General features: G+C 40.8%; 1 protein-coding gene across 5 annotated transcripts in view; it reads left to right on the forward strand.

The window, feature by feature from the left end:
* Nucleotides 1–6760: 6760 nt before the first annotated feature.
* The window catches only part of PIP4K2C (phosphatidylinositol-5-phosphate 4-kinase type 2 gamma), a 43071-nt gene continuing 25356 nt past the window's right edge, over nucleotides 6761–24475 (forward strand). Inside the window, exons 1-5 of one of the 5 annotated variants that reach the window (XM_081316594.1) lie at nucleotides 6761–7129; nucleotides 17352–17449; nucleotides 19841–19937; nucleotides 22041–22184; nucleotides 24043–24189. In XM_081316594.1, coding sequence (XP_081172720.1) covers nucleotides 7001–7129; nucleotides 17352–17449; nucleotides 19841–19937; nucleotides 22041–22184; nucleotides 24043–24189 — 615 coding nt within the window. In that variant the 5' untranslated portion in view covers nucleotides 6761–7000. Of the gene's footprint in view, nucleotides 7130–7586; nucleotides 8154–12912; nucleotides 13233–15333; nucleotides 15808–17351; nucleotides 17450–19840; nucleotides 19938–22040; nucleotides 22185–24042; nucleotides 24190–24475 lie in introns of those variants that run through there. The other 4 variants (XM_081316593.1, XM_081316596.1, XM_081316597.1 and 1 more) reach the window with 4 other exon arrangements.

Genomic DNA, 24475 nt, shown 5'->3' on the forward strand with positions numbered 1-24475 from the left:
TTCCCACGTGACATAATGACCCTTGACCTGCAGTAGAACACCACTAACCCCAATATCTTTAGGTCTTACTGTAAGAATAGAATACCTCCAAGTAGGTAGGCTAGAACTGTTAAGTGTACGTATTTACTGACCTTCAAATAAGGCCTAGAGCTTTCACATCTAGTCCTTATCCTTTGGGGTAATCCTCAAAGAATAGAAAATATTGGCAGCTAGCTTCACATGATGCTTGAGCCTCAGCCTTTATGGACTTAAATTTCCCATTCTTCTTAGGTCGTCATGGCACTTCAGAAATGGCCTCAGCCTTTACGGACTTAAAAATTGCCCATTTTCCTTAGATCGTCATGGCACTTCAGAAATGGCCTGGAAAGTCTTCTACAGAAAGGAGATCCTGCTAGTCATTTCCATCAGTTGATACAATGCCTATCCTGAGCAGTTATTGGGAACAGAAGGCTCCAGTGGGTGAGGATCTTATCAGTTGAGACCACAACTCCTCTATGAGCCAGCAACTTGGCCTCAGGAATATAAGTGGCCCCATTTCATTCTGTAAACAGGAAACTAGATACTAGTTTTGCTTTTGCAGGGGCAAGGTTACAGTTTGCAGGGCAGACCTGTTGGATTTGACAGGTAATTCTCTAGCAAGTCCTAACCAACCATAAACCATTGCATATCTGGGGCACAGGCTGGGGCCTAATGATTCTGTAAATGAAACAAAAATTAGGCTGCTATCAACATATTTTCAGTCGTTCCCTTTTATTATCTCTTGAAAGCTGGCTCAGGGGCCTTTCATTTGTGCTCCCATGTGTATATTTTGAGGGAACAGTGAGTCCACTGCACATCTTTAACTTAATGTCACCACTTCTGAGTCAACAGGGCAAACAGGGTTGGGGGGCAGGGAAAGTGGCTTTGACAAAGGATTGCAAGCCTCTTTCCTGTCAAACTCTTAAAACAGCAATAACCCTGTTTAACTGTCTTCTGGATGGTTGTTGACATCCCATCATGTTATCCCTGTCTGCTCAGATCACATCAAATGTTGCATGTCAAGCTATTCAAAAGTTTATTTAAAAAAATAAAATAAACTGAGTTAAAAAAAACAGGTTTGTGTTACTGTGTCTGTATAGTAAAGATTCCCTTAGGTGAAGCTCAAATCCTGGTGTGACTACGTAAGACATATTCATGCAGCTTCTTGGCAACTATTATAAAAGAGCTTTGTAACATGTAAGTTTTTTTTTAATTTTCCAGTCTAGCCTATGGAATTTCCTGGCGATCTCCTATCCAAGTCTAACCTGGTCTGAATGTGCTTAGCTTTCAGGTCACCAGCTATCCATTAAGACTGGAAAAAATGGGGGAGGGGGAAGTATCTGCAGTAGATCCTTGTGAAACACTTAGACTAATATGATAGCTGCAGGGAATATCAGAAAACAGAATGGGTAGTGGGGTGAAAGGCCAACAGGGGAATTACTGAAATGAGTTAATTCTCAGAATTCTTCATCACCATAATAATGCTTCCAAACTGTGCATTTGTGTCCATAAATAGGATATTATACAGCTGGTATAATATATAATAAAGGTACAAAGAAGGGCAAATCAAAATCATTAAGGCTTTCCACAAGGGATGGTTATGATATTTAGCATTTTTTATATTAGAACAAACTATTTATTAGATATGTATATATTACATATATCTTATAAAATACGGGATATATTTTAGATATATCCTACATATAGAAGCTCATAGTAGCTTACATGGGGCTCTCTTCTCATTTTATATCCATAAAAATAATGAAATAGGTTGATCTATGACAGAGTGACAGGTCAAAAATCACTCAGTAGTCAAATGAACTCCTTGGTCAAATAAGGACTTAAGTACCTGTTGTCTTAGTACTAGTCTAACATCTTAACCATGCTACATTGCCTTCCATCAGTGAATAAGAAGGGGTATAAGACATGTATGTAAAAATGGATAGGACAATGTGTTTTTCTCTCTCATAATATTAATATAACATTATATTACATAATACAATACTACTACTCAGTCTCATTAAATTAAGTTGAATAGTGGGAGATTTGAGGCAGATACAAGGAAATATCTCTTTACAGCAGAGGTCTCCAATCTTTTTGATTTGGCGGCCCGCAAACGGAAGCAGGCACTGCTATGTGTGCACGTACAAATGGGCCACGCGTGTGTGCATGCAAAAACGAGCCCCATGCGTGCAAGCACAAATGGGCCATGTGTGAGCGCATGCACACACACAAACGGGGCTTCTGGGTTTGATCACTGGACAGATCCGCACAACTTTTCTTATGTTCTTGTAACTGAAGGATAAAACTTTAGATACTCATGCTGAGAATGGTACTATGATAATGCCATGGTAAATATCAGTATTAATAATCCTGTGCCATCCACAGTTTGAAAAACATTGTTGGTTGTAGGTTGTTTACATATCTAAGTAATAAATAACTGGAGGAATGTACATTTCCAACATCTTATTACAACTACTTTCAACCCAGTCCCTTGAGATATATTGAAACCATCACCTGTTGGTTATGCTGGCAATGAAACCTGGAAAGTGCAGATCTGAATATCATATAAAAAGACTATCACAGAAACATATGGTGTTTATAAGTATTATAAGCTATTACAGAAAACCAGAGTAATCCCAAAATATGATTTAAAGTGACCCATGACTCAAGATCCATGGCCATATTTATCTCAGACAGAAATTTTATCTGGGTTTTTTGCTTAACATATAAGGTAAAAATATTTGCCTGCAGTTTAAGTCCTAAGAAAATAGGTTTCAGATGTCTGCAATTGAGGTACGGTCATACTTTCACAGGGTTTTTTTTGCTCTCCCTTTTGGTGCAATCATATGCTTCATAACTAAGAAAGTTGTGCTGGAAGGCAATTCCAGTATCAAATACAGTGTGTCACAAAATGCACTCTTGTATTTTATAGTTATCCTGGACCACTGTTTTATTTCATGATATGTACAATTCAACCAAAGGATTTGCTGATATACCTTTTGAGGAGTTGTGTATAAATCTTACTATCAACTAAAATGTAATATATCAGCGCCAATTGTTTCCTGGATTATAGCTAGGCCATTTCATTCAGGAAAATCTGATCTTCAACGGTCAGAATAGATTCAGGAAAGAAGCACTTTTTCTTGACTCTAATACAATTGGAGAGAGAGAAAGGAAGAGAGACTTCTAGCTTTTCTGAGAATGGTAGCATTCATTGAACGCACATGTGTTTTATTGAAACCTAAGATCTATAATTTGTAACTATTGGTTAAGGGAGGAACAAATGGTCTAAAGCAGGTGTGTCAAACTCACAATGTCATGTGACGTGTCACGATGTACTGTGACTTTTTTTCCATTGCCGGCAATGGGATGGGCGCGGTTTCGGCATGACGCATCTGGCCCACGGGCCGGCAGTTTGACACTCCTGGTCTAAAGGTTAAAGGTCTAAACCTTACTGAATCCTGTTGTGATCACAATTGCTAAAAAAATACAGTGCTTTCTTGCCATATTGAAGTAGATTTATATTCTACCTTTCTAGTCAATGTAAGGATGGAAACCTGCTAACCATCAATGACATAAAAGGGTATAAAAATAAATATTCCAAAACATAAATGAAAAACGATTCATATGTAGTACCTGGAGGATAGATATCTGCTGATGAGTAAATGATAAAATGTGGATTATGATTTTGTCCAATACGTGCTGGTGTCATGACAACCCCTCCCTCTCATATTAGCACTACAGAGACAATCTTGTGTCATAATATCAGAACAGAGGCACCATCACCATCACTTTAGCTTTGTGATATCAGAAACAGATTATTGTGTCCAGGAGCAACAGTGAAGTTTCTCTCACGTATGCCAGATAGACAAGCCTCTGAAAACTATAATGTGATTAGAGCTTCAATTAAACCCCATTAATAGATAAAAGATGTTGGTTAAACAACACAGAAAAGGGTATATTGCCATCTCTTTATTACATGTATTGAGCCAACATTTACTGTCTTTGGGAAGTAAATGGATTTAGCAGGTGTCAGTGCTTCTAGCCAGGGGTGTCAAACTCGCAATGTCACATGACGTCATAACATATCGCGACTTTTTTGCCATTGCCGGCAATGGGGTGGGCGCAGTTTCGCTATGATGCATCCGGCCCGCGGGCCAGCATTTTGACACCCCTGCTGTAGGCCTACCTTCCTCTTGTAGCTCAACAAGAAAGATTTGGAATAATTGCAAAATGTTCCTATAAACTGCAAATTATCAACAAAAACCACGGCTTATATTTGAAAGCTCCCAAGAGTTCAAGAAAATCAAAGAGGCTTGATAAAAATGAAGAAAAGAATTTTTACTGAAGAAGAGAATACACTATGAGCATGCAGATGTTTTAACTTTCTTCGAAGAGTTTAAAGACTGCAGAAAGAAGAATACAACATTTGACCAAAATTAAAGTAATGGGTTGTTATTTGCTGGGGATGTTTAATGGTTTCTAGATTAGAAATGGAGGATAATAGTTATTTCTGGTAATCTTTGTTTTATGAGTGGGCCTGAATGTTGATTATTTGAAGGAAGATTCAGATTGGATGTAATAAACACAATTTGTAATACTTTTATTTCTGATAACCCTAAATGGACTTTTAATAGGGAGAGTTGAAGTTTTAGACATGGGTTTACAGAAACTTGGGTGAGATATGGAATGAAAAGATGTTTGGTTTCATTTTAAGAGATAGTGATAAGTTCTTAAAGTTGATTATACTCTACTGCTAAGGATGAAGGGGGAGGTTTATTTTTGTTTTTCCTTTTTCATCACTTTTTAATTTTTAAATCTTTAAAGTATTTCTTTATTCAGTAGTTCTGTAAGTTTTAACTTGTATAATATAATCTGTAATAAAATTATTGGGTGGAAAAAGAACAAGCAGGGCTGTTCTCTAACCCAGTGTTTAATTTTTTAAAAAAACTTCTTTCCCTGAGGACTCCTTTCCACTTCTAAAAATTGAGCTTTTTGTTTGTATGGGGTTTGTTTGTATGGGTCTATATTTACGGTATTAAAAAGGTCAACTGAAATGGGTTCAGATAATTAGTTTGAGGCAGATGGGTCTCAATCACCTTTCCCAGATAGTTTTTGAGATTGCCCTATTATAGCTTACTTAGGGTTAGGGTTACATCACCATGAACTCGGAGAGCAAAATGGACATTGCCAACCAATTCAGAGTGCTTGGGAATGGTTAGAAAGGCATTGACTTTTCTAGCCTGCCCTATCTTTCGTGGTAAAATACATGGGAAAATCTCATTGGAGGAAAATTCCACTTAGGGTTAGGTCACCATAAACTCGGAGAGCAAAATGGACATTGCCAACAACTTCGGAGTGCTTGGGTATGGAAAGGAGGGCACTGACTTTTCTACGCTGCCCTATGTTTCTTGGAAAAATACATGGGAAAATCCCATTGGAGGAAAATACCATTTAGGGTTAGGGTTAGGTCACCATGAACTCGGAAAGGAAAATGGACATTGCCACCAAACTTGGAGTGCTTGGGTATGGTTAGGAGGACACTGACTTTTCTAGGTTGCCCTATGTTTCCTGGTAAAATACTCGGAAAACCCTATTGGAGGAAAATTCGTTAGGGTTAGGGTTAGGTCACCATGAACTCAGAGAGCAAAATGGACATCGCCACCAAACTCGGAGTGCTTGGGTATGGTTAGGAGGACACTGACTTTTCTAGGCTGCCCTATCTATGTTTCCTGGTAAAATACATGGGAAAATCGCATTGGAGGAAAGGTTTTAACAGATGCTACAGCTGGAACATTCTCTAACAGATATACAGGAATACTGTACATAGAGATGCCTATTTGGTTCTCCCCACTGTGTTTTTTGAGTTCCCAGGCGAAGAAATTTAGAACAGCTCAAACTCTGTAAGGTTAGTAGTCCAGTAACAGGTCTGTATGTTTTTACTGAACTGTAATTGTTCTAATTATCGATAGGCCAGTTTGGTGTAATGGTTAAGGCATCAGGGTAGAAACTAGTTCTAGCCCCACCTGAGGCACAAAGCCACCGTATGACCTTGGGCCAATCCTTCTCTCTCTCTCAGCCCTGAAACAGGCAAGGCAAACCACTTCCGAAAAACCTTGCCAAGAAAAAAAAGCAGGGACTAGCCGGCTCAAAAACCGACTCGGAGGCTCTATGTATGTATATATTCTGTTACTTAGAATTTATGGCATAGTGGCTCCGATCCTCTCCGAAAACTCGTCTTTAACGAAGGGCTCGATGAACTAACACTCCTGCCTAGTGGAGCGACCACCTCCTCTGTTCGGCTACATTTTTAAACGCTGCCCTCAACCCATTTTTCCCCCCCTTTCCAACCCTTCCTCTAGATCCGGGGCGGGGAAGTCTGGCTCTTTTATGACCTGTGGACTTCAACTCCCAGAATTCCTCGCTCAGGTCATAAAAGGGCCAGACTTGCCCCACCCCACCCCCCATCTCTGCTCTAGTTTCATTCATTGTGGACCTGCGAGCGCCGCGTTAGCTTTCTTCCCACAAGAGGTAAAAGTACAAAAAAAAGCGCGTAATCCTATACCAGGGGTAGGCAACCTCGGCTCTTTTATGACTCATGGACTTCAACTCCCAGAATTCCTGAGCTAGCATAGCTGGCTCAGGAATTCTGGGAGTTGAAGTCCATGAGTCATAAAAGAGCCGAGGTTGCCTACCCCTGTCCTATACAGACCGTCACAAACTAGGCAACCACCTTTTCGCTAAAACGCCTTCCTCCATCCCAGGGCCTAACGCCTGCCCACCGCAGCCACCCCGACGAGCCGGCGCCCTCCTCCTCTGTGACGCGGCTGCCCCGCCCCGCCCGGTCATGTGCGGCGGGATCAGCTGAGCGTTTCCTTCCGTTTGCCGGCGTCGGGCTTGCGGTGAGCGCGAGCGGCCGGGCGCGCGCGCGGGGGGGGGGGCTAGGTAGGCGCCGCTCGGAGCGGGAGTCGCAGCGAGGATGGCCGCCTCGGTGGGTCCAGGGACGCGCACGAAGACCAAGAAGAAGCACTTCGTCCCGCAGCGCGTGAAGGTGCTGCGTTCGGCCGACCCTCTTCTGGGCGTGCTGGCTTGGGGGATCAACCATCAGGTAATCGGCTTCGCCGAAGGTTTCTTGGGCGGGGGGGGAGAATACAGAGCAAGCCCGTCTGTTTTTGGCTGGGTCGCCTCCCTCCAGCAGGTCCCGTGCCTGGATAGAAGGAAGGCGGCGGCGGCGGCGGGGAGGAGGAGGGGGTTTCCCACGTGTCAAGCCTCGACGGGCTTTCTCTTTCGCTTTCCCGGGGAGGAGGAGGAGGAGGAGGAGGAAGAAGAAGAAGAAGAAGAAGAAGAAGAAGAAGAAGAAGAAGAAGAAGAAGAAGAAGAAGAAGAAGAAGAAGAAGAAGAAGAAGAAGAAGAAGAAGAAGAAGAAGAAAGAAGAAGAAGTTGGGGACTTCCGCTGGCGGCGCGGCGCCGAAGACAGCCTCCCCTGGCTGCCCGCGGCTCAGCTGTTTGTTTTTTCGCCCGAAACAGCGCCGATCAGCTGTTCGGGCGAAATTGAAGCCCCCTCCTCGGGAGAAGAGGAGGGGGTGAGGCCCCAGGTAGGGGTAGAGTTCTCCGAGGCCGCCTGAGCTTTGAGCTTGGGCGGCTGAAGGATCGAACTCCCCCGAAGCCTGGGTTGCTCCCAGCTGGCCGTCGTCTCTGCTCCGAACTTCCTGGAGCAGAGCCAGGCGTCTGCGAACCATCCCTGCCTGAAGAAAGGACTATGATTTAAAGGAGCAGGCAGAGCGGTACAAGAGGAAAAGGTGAAGAGATGAAGAGGATTATTTTATTTTACTCTCAAGCTTGATGGACTATGCTTAAAACTTAAAGTGAAAGTGCGTCACAATTGTAAGTAAAAGATGGCGGCTAAACCTCCCCCTAGAACTTTTCGGAGTGCTGGAAATTCTCCGGTGCAACAACAATCATTACTGCAGGCGTTGCATTCTCCTGATGTATTGACATCGAAGGATCTTGAAAAACATACCCAGTTAATTTTGGAGTCAATGGGTGTTAAATTTGCACAGATGGAGGAGAAATTGGAGAAATTGGAGCAGAGAATGGAAGAAAGGATGGAGCAGAAACTTAGAGAGATGAAGGTAGACATTTTGTCCTCAGTGCATAAAGTAGCTAAATGTGTGGAGGTGCTGGATGATCAAGTGGAAGACTTGACTCAAAAGAATGCTATATTAGAAGCAAAAGTATTGGAAATTGAAGATTTAAAAGACAAAATGGATAGCGAACAGAGTTTGGCTCAATTTTACCAGATGCAGTTTGCTGTTAGAATTAGAGGCCTAAAAGAGAATATTAAGGAAGATTTAAAGCAGCTGGTTTCTGAGGCTTTTGAGGGGGTATTGAACCATCCAGCATCTGAAATAAAACAAGGCATGGACAAAGTGTTTCGTGTGAATTCCTGGATTGCTAAGCAGAGAAAGTTGCCTAGAGATGTGGTGGTTTATTTTGTAAAAAGGGAAATTAGAGATGAAGTTATACAAGCTGCCTATGATACTAAAGTTGTGATTGCTGGTCAAGAAGTTTTGGTTCTAAAAGAAATTCCTCCAAAGATTTTAAAGAGAAGGAAGGACTTTATATTTCTTGTGCAAGAGCTCAAGCAAAGAGATATAAGGTTCAGATGGGAGATCCCAGCTGGGTTGAGCTTCATGTATGATGGCAAAAGGTACTGTTTGGGTACTGTGAAGCAAGCGCATGATTTTTACAACAATGTTTTAAAAGCAACCCCATCAACACTTCTGGAAGCTGCAGAGGGATCTGGAGAAGGAGAACATCAAGAGGATGAAGATGGACAGATAGACGAGAAGGGTACAGGAGGAGATCAAGCTGCAACTCTTTTGGATGATCCTAGAGAACAGAGGGTGACGCGTGCTGCCTTAAAACGCTCAAAAAAGATTAAAAAATAAGACCAGTAGAAATCTATGGAACTTCCACAATATACTTATAGTCAAGTGGTAGCTGTGTTTTTAAGAGTTTTGGGATGATATCTATGGTAACAGAATGTTCAATTTGGAATTAATGGACAATTTACTACAGAGGAAGAGGAAGAAAATTTTGTGGGTTAATGCGGGTTAATTTGTGTAAGAACTATCTATTATAGCCTATTTTGGCTAGAGAGGTTAATAGGGATAGGTGCTTGTGATGTGTAAGTGAGAATATGTCTAGGTAATAGTGAATTGTGGAAGAACATAGATGGGAATGATGCTAGTTTTCTTTTATTTTAGTTCTTTATACATATTTAGTATTGTTAAGGATTGGTTTACTCTATATAAGCTAGAGAGTGATGGATTTTAGAGTTTATAATTGTTAGTATATGATTGTTTATGATTGCTTTTTAGATATATACCTTGTATTTTGCTCTGGGAAGTCGGGGGGGGGGGAGGGGGGGAGGAGGGGAAGTAGAGGGGTGGGAGGCAGGGGAGGGAGGAGGGAGAGGGGGAGGGGGGGAGATAGGGGGGAGGTAGGGAGGGGAGGAGGGAGGGGGAAGGGGGGTTTTTCAAAGGAAAATTGTATTTTAAAACTTTTCAATAAAAAAAAAAAAAAAAAAAAAAAAAAGAAAGAAGAAGAAGTTGGAAGGGACCTTGGAGGTCATCTAGTCCAACCCCCTGCTCAGGCAGGAAACCCTATACCATTTCAGACAAATGGCTGGCCAGTCTCTTCTTAAAAACTTCCAGTGTTGGAGCATTCACCACTTCTGGAGGCAGGTTGTTCCACTGGTTAGTTGTTCTAACTGTCAGGAAGTTTCTCCTTAGGTTGCTTCTCTCCTTGACTAGTTTCCATCCATTGCTTCTTCTCCTGCTTTCAGGTGCCTTGGAGAATAGCTTGGCTCCCTCTTCTTTGTGGCGGCCCCTGAGATATTGGAACACTGCTATCATGTCACCCCTCACCCTTCTCTTCGTTAAACTACACATACCCAATTCCAGCAACCGTTCCCTATATGTTTTAGCCTCCAGTCCCCCAATCATCTTTGTTGCTCTTCTCTGTACTCTTTCTAGAGTCTCGACATCTTTTTTACATCGTGGTGACCAAAACTGGATGCAGTATTCCAGGTGTGGCCTTACCAAGGCATTGTAAAGTGGTATTAGTACTTCACGTGATTTTGATTCTATTCCTCTGTTAATGCAGCTTAGCACTGTGTTGGCTTTTTTGGCAGCTGCAGCACACTGCTGGCTCCGAGATCCCTCTCACAGTTACTACTATCGAGCAAGGTACCACCTATACTATACCTGTGCATTTGATTTTTCCTGCCTAAATGCAGAACCTTACTTTTTTCACAATTGAATTTCATTTTGCGGGATCTGTACCCGTCGGGACGCCTTTTTTTGTTTGTTTGTTGCTTTTTGGTCGTCATCCCGCCCTCTTGATTCTTTGACTCCTGATGTTTCGGAGGGCTTATTCGGCAGTGGTTTGGTTTCAGAAAGAGCAGATGGAGGGGAATGAAGGCAAACCTATCTGTCCCAGGGTGCGAGATCGAATTTGGGTCGGTCACCGGGACCCAGAGATTTTACTAGATCTCAAGCTAGAGGGGAGACCACCAGCAAATTCCAGGGCTGAAAGTTAAACGAGGTCTAAAAACCTCCCAGAAGAAGAAGGCACAAACTGCTTCAGTACTGAGATGCCGTGAACTCATCACGTGTGAAGTTTGACTTGAGGGAGACCGAAATTTTGTGTGTATCTTTTCTCCTCTTTTGTCTGTGGAGATTCTCAGTCATCCAAAGGTGAAAAAGCACCTTTGGGATTTCTTTTTCTTTCCTGTGCTCCTGCTCCCCACATCTGGTGTTAGCTATTGTTACTATGAGTATCTTCGTATAGCTTTCCCTATTGTGATGCCCTCCTACTGTATTGTTTTATGACAGGACTAAAAATATATGGGGTTGCTATCCCTGTTGGCATCACCTTGGGGAAGGTTGCCATAGGGTTGTGTTTTGTCTTATTCTGTCTTATGCTCATTAACATACTTGCATAATTTTCCTCTGTTCTTGCTGCAAACTGTTTTTATATGCATGAGTAGAAAAAGTATATTTGTATAAGTATAATAAAATTGAAACAGGTAATATATTTTGCACAGATATTTTAACTTACTTTGCTTCAGAATCTAGTGAGAAAAAAATTGTCTACCTGTTAGTAAGTTGACTAAGGCCATAGTGCTTAATCATAGTCCTGACTCACACGGGAGGAGATTTTTCCTATCTGTTGAAAGGAAGGAGAAATTGAATAGTTCTGAGTAGGGGCTCTTATCATTTTTTTCATACATGTCTGGATTCATACGATATGTTAACCCCTAGACTTGGATGAACAAAAAACCAATTGTGTGTTCATATAAATGTACTCTGAGCAAACAAACACAAATTAGTGGTTAATATGACGTTCTCATTCATACAAGTACATTTTTTAGATGGTGCTGCTGAATGCAGAATTGCTGTGCCAGTTTCTCATTGCATCTTCCATCTCTTTGACAGAATCTGGCACCAGGGAATCTCCCTATGAGACCATTGCCCATATTTCTAAAAATATTAATTGTAATATTTCTGGATTTTGATCAATGCTTTAATATATTCTAGAATATCTAGAGTTGTTTGAGCAGGCAGCAGAAAATAACACTGAAATCCCAAGGTTATTTACTGGTTATTTATGCAATAAATAACCTTACACGTTTTGAAGTCTGGCCTCATTCAAAGTCAAAGCTTTTCATGTGATGGGTTGGAAATGGGAAGGGAACCTGTGGCATCTGATAGCAGAACATATATTTCTGCCTACCTATGATTGCACTTTTTGTTTGTGCAGGCCTCAGAGAGGCAGAACTGTATTTCATTGTCTGCCCTTTCTAAGCTTCATTAATCCCTTCCCCTCTGATTCCAGCAGTTTTATGACCCCAAGCACATGACCTTCATGGTGCAACACTAGCATAATACAGATTCCAGAATTTAAGGAGGTAGCTGGTACGTGAGCCTTACTGCATGCTTTTCTGGGTTGCAAGCTGTTTTTGGTGCTGTAGATTAAGTGTCATGATGGACAAAAAGCTATTTGCTTCCTTCCATTTTGCTCTTCGATGCTTTCAGAGTTGGACTGCTGAGTTTGAGTTTTGTCTAAAAATATGCATGGTTTCTTTTACCACTAAAGAAACTGGATGAAATGCATTTGCAAAAAAACTGATTTTGTCTTGGCTTCTTTCCCAAAACTGGCTGAAAATATTCTGATAACTCTTAGTTGGTATGTTTCTAGATCAGTATAAATAACTTCTTAATTCTCTGTGCTCTGTTTTCCTCTATAGTATACCCAGTGCGGCTGTTTTTCCTTAGATCAGGGGTGTCAAACTGCCCTCACGTGATGTTGCGAGTTTGACACCCCTGCCTTAGATGGTTTCCATTTAGGATTGGCTTCTTTACAGAAGTAATGCTGGCTGATTTACAAAACTGAATTGAGAACACTATGAAACAGTATGTTTTAAAATGCAGAGTGGTACAGAATCCGTATCCATTCTCTGACTCATAGCAGTCATACAAAGGAGATGGTAATTTTTTCCCCATTAAGGAAAGGAAACAAGGATAGACTTTATCCTGATATCACCTGATATCACCTGATATCACCTGACCAATGCAATGAGCTGTTTTTTCCAGCAGGTGAGTGCAGAGTTCTAAGAAGGGAGAGGTTCTTGCAGCATGTAAAGCTGAAAATATTTCCCCTAATGAAGAAAGCTGTGATGGGAAATATATAGATGCCTTGCTCCACAAATGCTTCTTCTCTCTATGCTTTCTTCCTTGGCTGAATCGCACAGGAAAGATTCTTGAATGTCGTATTGTGGAAACTGACATATGTCCTGATTCTGTATGAGTTATTTGCAAGCACGTGTAATCTAGATGGCTTTGCAGTGTGTGACATTTTCTCTTTAGGGGATTTTTTTTTAATGAGCAGAATAGCAGCATGTACGTCATAACCATCTGAGAAATGCAACTTGGAAATGTGATATTGTCTTAAAACCTTGAAATCTGTTGAGAGTAATATCAATGTTTTTAGATAATAGCATAATGATAAACTAGCTCTAGCTCATCAAATAACATTTCATTACAGATACCAACCAAGCCTGTTAGAATAACTGGGCAAGTACCAAGATTAGGTAGCATTAAACAGATTAAAGTTCCCTTGAAGTAGAAGCCAAGAGCTGACAGGTAAGAGATTCCTGGCTCTTATTCGCTTTGCACATCAGCTTTGCCAACCAGATTGTTCCTTCATCAGTGCCTCATTACCATAGACCAGATATCTATGAATCTATAGCACTTTGCTCTTCTAGGCCTCTGATAGAACTGGAAATAGGCCATATTAGTTTCTAGCTACATGTAGTCCTTGACTTGCAACCATATGTTTAGCAACTGTTCAAAGTTACAATGGCACTGAAAAAAGAAACATGACTATCCCCATGGTCACATGATCAAAATTCAAGCACTTGGCAATTGGTGTGTCTATACAATGGTTGCAGCATTCTGGGATCATGTGATTGCCATTTACAACCTTCCTGGATGGCTTCTGACAAAGTCAATGGGGGAGGCTGGATTCACTTAATGATTGTGTAATTCAGTTAGCTACAATGATTTGTTTTAACAACTATAACAAATTTTTTTTTGTAAAATTGGCTGGGATTCACTGAAATCATTTTGCTTTGCATCAGAAATTAGGGTCATAATTCCAAGAACTACATCTACCAATTGTCAAGGTTCTTCTGATCAATAAGACCAAATAAATCAGAACTCTGAGGCAGGAAAATTCCTCAAACATGTTTATTGGATACATAATATCTGCACATTCAAAAGTGAAACCAGATCTAAACTTTCCCTCTAAGAAATCAAAGTAATACAATGTAACAATACACTTTGGCGGGCTTTATGACTTAGTGATCCTCCTCCTCCCCTCCAGCATGGGAGTGACCTTGGTTCCCACAGGAGTTGGTCATGTTTAGAGTACCAGAAATACCATCTTCCCCTCTCCCTTCTTGTGGCAACCTAGAACGAAAAAAGATGGCTGCTGCCAGATTTGTTCTAGAGTTGACACCAATTTCTTCTTGGAGACCAGGGTTGGTACTTTGGCAACCACTCTTTCCTTGGCCAGGCATATGAAATCTCTCTGGTGTAGCTGAATTGAAGTAGCTAGCAGTCAATCTGAGAGCCTTTGCTCAGATGATAGTGGGGATGATGGGCAGACTTTAAAATCCTCTATTCCAATCAGAATTCCCTGTGGTGGATGTGTTTGGATAATAGGGAAAGATGCTCATGTGCCTACTGACTTCCTGTGGTTTAGAAAATATCCATTGTTTTATGTTTGTTTTATGAATTGAGCACAACTAACCAGGCGAGAGCCCATAGCTCGTGTTTATTTTATTTGTGGAATGGGAAGTAACCTGTGAATATATATAAAGCCCTCTCAGCACCCCATAGTGAACTGCTCCAATTTGAGGGAAAAGCTGCTAATAAAGATGGAATAGAAGTAAATAGATAAAATGTTCAGCGATGCCATTTTCTGTCCTGTTCTTGGCAAAGATATTGGCTAAAGGTGCAAAATAGTGATGGGAAGCCTCCAAAAGATGTATCATATTATTTTGCAGTTTTAAAAGTGATCCAGTATTGCCCTCATGTTTTTTTAAGCTCCAAATTATCATGTTTTACTGTAATGAAAGCAACACCTTACCAGGCATGCTTGGTCTAGCCCAGGGGTAGGGAGCCTTGGCTCTTTTATGACTCGTGGACTTCAACTCCCAGAATTCCTGAGCCAGCATGGCTCGGCTTGGAAACCTCTCCCTTTCCCCTCAGCATAGCTGGCTCAGGAATTCTGGGAATTGAAGTCCACGAGTCATAAAAGAGCCAAGATTGCCTACCCCTGGTCTAGCCCTTAGAAAATGTTGGTATTATTATTTTGAAAAGTACAACTTTTTGGTGAGCCAATTTAGTCTTGTGGTTAAGGCACCAGGCTAGAAACTGGGAGACCAGGAGTTGAAGTCCATCCTTAGCTATGAAAACCAGCTAGTTGATCTTGGGCCAGTCCCTGTCTCTCAGCCCAACTCCTCTAACAGGTTGTGGGGAAAATACGAGGAAGGAATTTTAAATTGATTTTGTTTCTAAAAATAATAAAGGTGGGATATAAATTAAGTAAACGAATAAAACCTCAGAGCAAAGAAGTTGTCTGCTTGGTTTGGGGTGATAGCTTTACCTCACAGTTAGGTAACCACGTTAGAGACTAAGAGGTGCTTGCTGGTAACTGTCCTATGACAAAAGGTTTCTAATTGGAGTACCAGCTGAACTAAATAAAAATGCTTCTTCTTTCAAATCTACCAGGTTTTGTCATTAATCATTTTATCTCAAGCATATTGCATTTTGCAGATTTTTACCCCAAAGGAATTGCTGCAGATGCTCCATCCCTGCAACGTGGTCATCAATATTGATCTTTCCAAAACATTTGCAAAGTGTAAAAATTGCTAATCCCAGTTGGTTAACTGACATGAACTGAAGGATTCTGTTGTGACAGAACAGCCGGAAGGCATGGCACACAGTTGGATTATTTGAAGCCAAATAGGGTCGTCTGTTTATACCGCTGGCTTAGGAAGGCTGAAGTACAGAGGAGAACAAACGTGATTACAGTAAATGTCTAGTGCAAGAATATCATGTAGAATCCACCTATATGTTCCTATGATGTCTTTGGAGGCAGAGGTTCAATACTTTAATACATAATGGTGTCATGTGTGCAAGGCATTGCCCAGTAAGTAGCTCGATTAAAAACAATACGTAACACAGTCCTAAATGGATCTGATGTAGATATCATCAAGCTTGAATTAATTGCTTCTAATTTGTTTTGGAATGTTCAATTCCTGCTGTGATTTTAAACTATAAAGTCATAAATAAGTCATCTGTGGCCATAACAGAACCTCACATAAGTACAATTCACGCGTTATTTAATAATTCTGGGCTTATTTTGTCTTTTTTGTGATGGCAATATTATCTTTTATAATTGGATGCTATTTTGAAAGCTTTTCATAAGTGGAGAGATTACTAATGAATGTTTATGATGTAGCTGTGCTTAAAGGCAGAATTGCATCGTCTTGTAGTTCTGCGGGGCCAGAGAGAAAAATCCTGAAAATGTACATCATTATTTGGAGTTCAACTTCCTAAACAATTTTTTAAGCTATCCTTCTAGCCCCTATGATTGTTGAAAGATATCCTTCAGCCTGTCAGAATATTCCATTGTTTTATTATTTTGCTGCTTAAATGTACACTAAATAAAAGAATAATCTGGGGTCTTTTTTTGCACTTTGGATTGTCTCTGTGCAAAACCTCTGTTTTAATGGCAGACCTTTTTAATTAGGCAGTGACAGATCAATACAATATTAACTTTCTAAAATATATGTCAGTTGAGAATAGGATGCAAAATTTAGGGTACTGCACTATATGAGAAAAACGTATCTTTCATATATATGTGTGTATATATTCACTAACTACAGCCCAGTAGATGTCAAGGATCCTACTTGTACATTTTATGAGAGAAATGTGATAATAAGCAGCTTTCACTCTCCCCCTCCCTTAAACAGAAATGGTTTCTAATTCAATATGGGCTCACTATAGCTGTTATAATGTTATTGTAAGGCTGGTTTAAACTAGCTCTGCTGCTTGAGTGGCTGCCCAAAGGCAATAGAAATAGAAGATATGAAGAGTGGAGCCACATAGCTATAATTCTCTGCGACCCATTCTTCTCTGATCCATATTTTTCCTACCAGAAATTACAAAGCATGTTTTGTGCCTCTCAGTGTGGTCATGCTGATTTAAGGTTTATATGCCCATCTCTGTTCGCCGTTGGACTTTTTTGGTGCATTTTCCATATTTTCCTGGCATTATCTCTAAGAGAGATACATTTTCTCTGCCATAGCAAAATTCCCTATTGGTCCTGGTCCTTTTTTTGTCACAATCATGTTTCAATAGGGATTAACACATAGCTGTTACATAAGTTGAAAAACTCCTGTCTGGCTGAAAATGAAGTGACAGGCTGCTTTCAGCCGCAAGTCAAAAGATCATTGATGATCTTGGTCACGGGCTGCTTCAGATGCCTGTTTGAAGTTGTCCAAATCTAGAATAGAAACAATTGAGTCTTGGAGGTTCTGTGGCTTCCTGTCAGGCAGAATTACTGAGGGACTTTTCTCTCAAGCCCTTGACCAAACTACCGCTAGCAAAATTGTCTCAGTGAAACTGAATCCGGTAGTGAGGTGTTGGGTGTGACCTTGTCTGGTTTTACCTTCATTTTTTTCATGTTAGATCAATGAACTCAATCAAGTTCCCCAGCCAGTGATGCTGCTTCCTGATGACTTCAAAGCCAGTTCTAAAGTAAAGGTGAACAATCATCTCTTCAACAGGTGAGGAAAGTGCTGAAGATATAGAGGGTAAAAGCACATGGCCTTCCTAATCCAGATTCCATCCCAATGCAGTTCCACTGCGGTGTTTTAGGCAAAACTCATTCAAGTTCTTTCAAATGAGGTCTAGTAATTAGCAGGTGGAGATTAAGCTTGACATTGTGAGTTTTGCACAGTGTATTTATTTATATGCTTCCTACATGGAATGTTCTAAGGCGTGTGGCCTAATCTTGTCTACCTACACCACCTTGTGGGAAGGATTAATAGCCCTAATTACTCCCAAATAGTATAGCTTCAGGTACAAACTTCCCTCAAAAACAGTTTTGCTGGTTAAGATGAAAGATTCTCCTAGTGCAGCCATTTTTCTCTAGTGCTGACCAATGCCGTGCTAGTTGAAAAGGCTGGAAATTGTAATCTGACACGTTTGGCAGATATGATATGCTCTTCTAATTGATCTGTAGTGTGTATATCTCTTTGTCCTTTATAAAGAGATTACATTATTATTTATTAAACAACTTTATATAGCTACCCAACTTACACATAGGAGATTCCGGGCGGCTTACAATTGATTTATATTGATTAAGCCTTATCAATATTAATCAATTGTAAGCCACCCCAAATCACCTATTTACAATAACTAAATATATACAAAACACCTACAGTCTAGCAGAAAGCCTCGCTCAGCTAACTCCTGCTTCTAATCTTAAGGATTTTCTTTTTTTTCCCATCCAGATTATGGTATTAGCTTCTCTACAGTGATTATGATCCTTCTTCACTGAAATCTCCTGCTCATTACTATTCCTTTGTGCTGTAATGGAACCTTCTTTTATATTTTTTTCAAACCTCTACTGCCCTTTAATATGGTTTTACTTGTGACTAGACCGAAAAGGAATTTGCTGAAAGAAAAGGGAATTGAAATGACTGAATTCCAGGAAATGTTAATAGTCCATGCTTCATTATTTTCTCCTCTTTAGGGGTCAGTTTCTGTTTAAAAAAAATAAAACAAAATAAAATACTTTGCTTTTGGGGATTACTAGATAGTGTTATTTATATTTATTATTTATATTTATATCCCGCCTTTATTAGTTTTCTAACTCAAGGCGGCAAACATACCTGCTACTTCCTCCTATTTTCCCTGCAACAACCCTGAGGTGAGGTGAGTTGGGTTGAGAGAGAGTGACTGGCAGGTCACCCAGATGGATGGATGGGGAGATATAGTGTGTGTATACAAAATGGTTAGAAAGGGTGGGCTGTACATTCCAATAATGCACAATGTAAGTTTAACTTACTGTATGCCTGTATGATTTGTTTTTCAGTGCCTTAACTGCCACATGTTTGAACTGTGAACTATTTACCTAATTTCTTTTTTCTTGTTTTTCCTCTTTGAGCCATGATTGATTCCTTGACAATTCTTTTTCAGTTTTCTTAGCAAGATTTTTGGAAACAGTTCGCTCTTGCCTCCTTCCTAGACCTGAAAGAGAATGACCTGCCTAAAGTTACCCGGCTGGCTTCATGCCTAAGGCGAGGCAAGGAGTCATCGCCTCCCAGTTGGTTTTTAGCCCGGTGCCTTAAATCATCACATCAAACTGGCTCTCACATAGTTTGATTAGGACATGGTTTTTACACTACAGCAGTGTGTGTGTGTGTGTACATATATGCATATATGATTTAGTCTGTCATTTAAAATACTGTTTTAGAAAGGCCAAATATTACACTGCTTGAATGTTATCTTCATGTAAAAGTATGTAGTTATTTGCTAGTACAAGCTGAGAGCTTGCCGCCTCCTCCTCCTGTCAGATACCTAATGCTTCATATTAAAAGAAGCTTCTTCCGCCTGAACAGTAATGTAACCAACCCTCATAATGGAGAATTACACCGTGTGCTAGAAGAGGCTGTTGGTGAGAGGATTATGGCGCACAGGCCACAGATTACTCAGATTTCTAAACTGAATTGGCAGCTATTCCTGTTAAAGCCTTGTTCACTTGTCAAAAATACTGCTCTTCTCATAAAAGAAACTAGGGCCCTCGTATTCACACAACTGAGATATACTGTAGGGTTCTTCTGAGAATGAGCTCGTTATTACCATAGCAGAAATGGTTAGGCCTGAATGCCAGACGTGGCAGAGCCTGGAGGTGGTGAAACGGCCTGCAGCACTTCAGGCACAATGGGGAAAAGAAACAGATTCCCCCCCCCCTCCATACGCGAATCATTACAGCGGAGAGCAGGTTGGGCCAGAATATTTACTGATGAGCTATGCTTTTACTTGAAGGAGTGAAATAAAAACATTCAATTCATTTTCTGCTCCTCTAAAGTATTTCAGGCCTCTTGTCTGCCTCATTATGCTCTATTTGCAGACTAACCTTTGTAACTATATTACTTAATATATTCCTGCAGGGAAAACTTGCCTGGTCACTTCAAATTCAAGGAGTACTGTCCACAGGTTTTCCGCAACCTTCGTGAACGCTTCAACATTGATGATCAGGATTATCAGGTAAGTAGATAACAAAGAGTTTGAGGTACCTAAGAGACCTGAGAGTGCGGACTTACTCCAGTTGTAGCCACAGAGCCCCCACCCCCCTCCTCCTTTGGGAGGTGGGTTGCCTAATGCCTTTTTCCATAATGACACATTGTGAGAGACTTACCATTCCTTCCTCGTAATAAAAGCAACGAAGACCATACGGATGGATGTTTTGTTAGTTTAGTAGAATTAGTTTGGTTTTATGTGGATTTAGCTCTTACGCATTTACTGACTTTACAGTAAGAGGCCCAGTGTTCAAAAGTTGAAGACAAAAGCGTTCAGAAAGTTTGTTTGAAATTAATCAAATTTTGTAATGCATTACAGGTAGTCCTCAACTTACAACAGTTCAGATAGTGACTATTCAAAGTTACAGTGGCTATGAAAAAATTGACTTATGACCGTTGCAGCATCCCCATGGTCAGGGGTAGGCAACCTCGGCTCTTTTATGACTCATGGACTTCAACTCCCAGAATTTCTGGGAGTTGAAGTCCATGAGTCATAAAAGAGCCGAGGTTGCTATGGGATCATACTTCAGATGCTTGGCAATTGATTCATGTTTATGACATCTGCAGTGTCCCAGGGTCATGTGATCACCATTTGCAACCTTCTGACAAGCCAAGTCAATGGGGAAGCCAGATTCACTTAACAACTCTGTTACTAATTTAACACCTGCAGCGATTCACTTAACAACTGTTGCAAGAGAGGTCATAAAAGGGTGCAAAATTCACTTAAATGTCTCTGTTAACAACAGAAATGTTGGGCTCAATTATGGTTACAAGTCAAGGACTACCTGTACTATATATTCCTCCAGTAATTAAATTGAGACATTGTAGTCTATCCTACTAGAGCACGCCGTTACAATTATTTTATAAGGTTACTTTTGCTTCAATTTAAGAATCCAGAAGAGACTAGTTCAAATGTCTTCTCCTGAGCAAAACTAATCTTAAAGTCGGATTATTTTGATGTTAAACCAGTGGATTATTTTAATCAGTGATTATATTAGTGTCTGTGTTTCTATATATGCTTTACATAATCCTTATTACTGTTGCAGATGCCATGGCACTAGTTGTTTCATCCATCCAGTAGAAGCCAGTTAAGGGTAGCAGAGGAGCTAGGAGGCCTAGCTGAAATGTTGCCTTTGTCCTGGATAACTTGCAAGGCATACTCTATTAGTGACATACGCTTAGTCTTATTCTCCCACCTTCTCTGTAAAAAAAAAATCATGGTGACTTATCATATGAGGTTAAGGGAGGGGTAGGGAAAATTATTATACGTGAAGCTCCTTGGACTCCTTCCAAAGAATCAAAATATTGGATGTTGACAAAGAGGCCAGAAGTGCAATATAGCTTAGAAATGGTATGTTGCCACGTGAGAGCTTGTATGCATCCACCCTGCGTTTCAGGGCAGATCTCAGAATGGGCTAAAAAGACGTGGAGAAGGAAGCCCCAAGCCAGGCTTGCTTATAACTAGGTTCTTTTACACACACACACACACACACACACACACACACACACACACACATTTGTGCAGCTGTCAGGAGTGTTGTGGAGCTATCCTTTGAAGCTGAAGCAGCCACAGCTATCTCTCCTTGTTTCCTCCTTGTAGAAAAGCACACCCACCTGTTCCTCATACTGTAATCTTATAAGCGTAACTTGTCATCTTGCTCTTTCTGTTTCTGGTTTTGTTTTTTTTCCTCCTTTGTGACCTTTTGTTTTGGAAGCGGAACACCTGAGTAATTAGAATTCTAACTGGGAAAGAGATGTGCTGTTTTCAGTGTGCCTAACATGTTTCATAGTTCTTAGTCAGGCTTCTCACATTATAGAGTGAATCAAGCTGGGCGAGAGCTCTGTCAGAGATCCTTCATATGGTGCCCCACTGGGATCTGCTCTAAAAAGCGGGCCTGCTTGAAGGTGGCTGAGGAAGGAGCATTGTCAAAAGGAGTGGAACACTTTGGGAGGGCTCTGAGACCTTGCTTAGGTCAAGCATCATCTACTGATCTGCACCTGATTCCCTTCAGCAACTCCCATAGTTCTCTTGTAAATCTTCTTGCCTTGTCCATTCTTTCTTTTTCCCCAGGTCTCACTGACACGTAGCCCACCAACCTATGAGACTGAGGGTGGGGGTCGCTTTCTCCTGTCATATGACCGGACAGTGGTTATAAAAGAGATAACCAGTGAAGATGTAGCTGATGTGCATAGCCTTCTATCACATTATCACCAGGTAAGACAAATGGCAGACATAGTGGCTTCAGGGGGATTATAGCCAGGTGAAAGTTCCTTGGACTTGAATCAAAAGATTGGTTAGCTGGAAGATGGTTATGGAAGGAAAGTTCTCTTCTCTTCTCTTCTCTTCTCTTCTCTTCTCTTCTCTTCTCTTCTCTTCTCTTCTCTTCTCTTCTCTTCTCTTCTCTTCTCCTGCAATGTACATTGGTAAAAAAAGGCCTGACCCTCCAAAAAAGTTGCTAACTAGGGTCAGGTAGCTATGGGGGCCAAAGGGTCTAGGTGAAAAGGTTAAGTTTCTCATTAGCCTTGGTGGAGCAGTGGGCTAATGCCTCCTTAAGTAACACCAGCTGCCTGCAATTAGTACAGGTTCGCATCCCACCAGGCTCAAGGTTGACTCAGCCTTCCATTCTTCCGAGGTAGGTAAAATGAGGACCCAGATTGTTGGGGGCAATTAAGCTGACTTTGTAATAATGCCGCTTGGGGTGTGTGTGAAAGCCCTAATAAGCAGGCATATACATAGAATGAAGGCTACTGCTAAGCTTGTAAGCCGCCCTGAGTCTTCGGAGAAGGGCGGGATATAAATGGAATTAAAATAAAATAAATAAATAAAAAATTAAGTCCAGTCTGACTTTACAGGGCAAAAAAATAAAGAAAGAAAGAATAACATCGAATGTTATTGCTTGACAAGAGATGAAGAAGTAGGAATGCACTTTCAAGGCCATTTGTCTCTCTAAAGAAGATAAGGCTTTGGCAGTTCTTCTAACGGAAGGGAAGCTGATTCTTTAAATTAATTGGAGAATATGATTAATGACAAAATTAGAAAGGTGGAGAATTGTGTTTTAATATATTGTGCAAGGGGCGGAGATTTCAGATTCCAGCTTCCTTCGAGCAAGCATTTGCCGGCGTATTAGGCTAATAAAGGACTTTTAAGGTAAACGATGCCTCACTTGAAAAGCCCATACGTCAGAAACCTGACACCCTGGATGATTATTATTTGTTATAATCTTCTTCCAGGGTTCTTATTCCTAACTTCTTAGTCTGGGTTTGAGATTTCCTGGTGGTTTCTGGTATTAACTAAATATAACTCCTTCTAGTTTAATAGGAGGGGAAGGGAGGCACTTTTTGTGTGAATTTTGTTATTGAGGCATCCGAGAGCTGAAACGTGTTTTGAAAACACGCTTAGTTTTTGAGCTCAGCGGACTTGAATGTAAGTGTAGGCAACTGCAGATCTGTGCTTTTTTTTTCCTGCCGTCCGTAGAACAGAAAATACTGACACCTAGTCACTGACTAAGGAATTCCTTGTTTATTCCTGAGATTTGAATAGGAACAGCCACTTGTGTTCTAGCTTTGCTTCACGCCTTGGGAGCAAGAAATGTATTTTTCAGCTCTGAAGCTTGACACTCAGGGGGGAAAAAAAGTCTACTCTCCTGAGAAACCGTGATTAAAAATGTACTATCCCCCACTAGGTGGTGCATTTGTCCTTTGGAGATTATAGCCAGATTGCTGTCTGGTCCAGTAATGTCCGATTGTCCTCAAAGATGCGAATTATGCATTTCCATCTTTCAGACTTGTGTGCAAAATTGAATCTGAAATGTGCAGGAAATCTTTACCAGTTTGCTATTTATTAATAATAATCTTTGTTATTGCCTTCAATAGCACTTACAGTATGTACCAAGGGGCAAGAGTGTTTGGAAACTGGATTTCTGTCTGTTCTGAGGTCAGCAACCATCTTCTTTTGGAAAGGATCTCATACCACGCAGAATAGTGCCTGAACTTTGACCGTCTCCACCAGTATTAGGGGGCTTGAGAGTTGGCACGACTTTTTATAACACTTTTTTGTCACTGTTTCCTTCCAGTACATTGTGAAATGCCACGGGAGCACCCTCTTGCCCCAGTTCTTGAGTATGTACCGGCTCAGTGTTGACAATGAGGAAAGCTACATGCTGGTCATGAGGAACATGTTCAGTCACAGACTCACTATACACCGAAAGTATGATCTGAAGGTAATGGAAAAGAATCAGTGTGTGAATCAAGTCTCTGTCTCTGTTTATTCATCTCTTGTGTGTGTTTCTTCATCTCTTGTATGGTGCTCACCTAGGTATGTGGAGGTAGTTTTTATTTATTTTTCTTTTGATTGTTCTCCTGCCTTTATTATTACTTATAAGTAACTCAAGGTAGTGAACATATCTAATACTCCTTCCTCCTCCCATTTTCTTCATAACAACAACCCTGTGAAAGTGGGTTGGGCTGAGAGAGAGTGACTGGCCCAAGGACATCAAGCTTGTTTTC

This window comes from Vipera berus (assembly GCF_964194415.1).
Source record: "Vipera berus genome assembly, chromosome: 2".
Taxonomy (NCBI): domain Eukaryota; kingdom Metazoa; phylum Chordata; class Lepidosauria; order Squamata; family Viperidae; genus Vipera; species Vipera berus.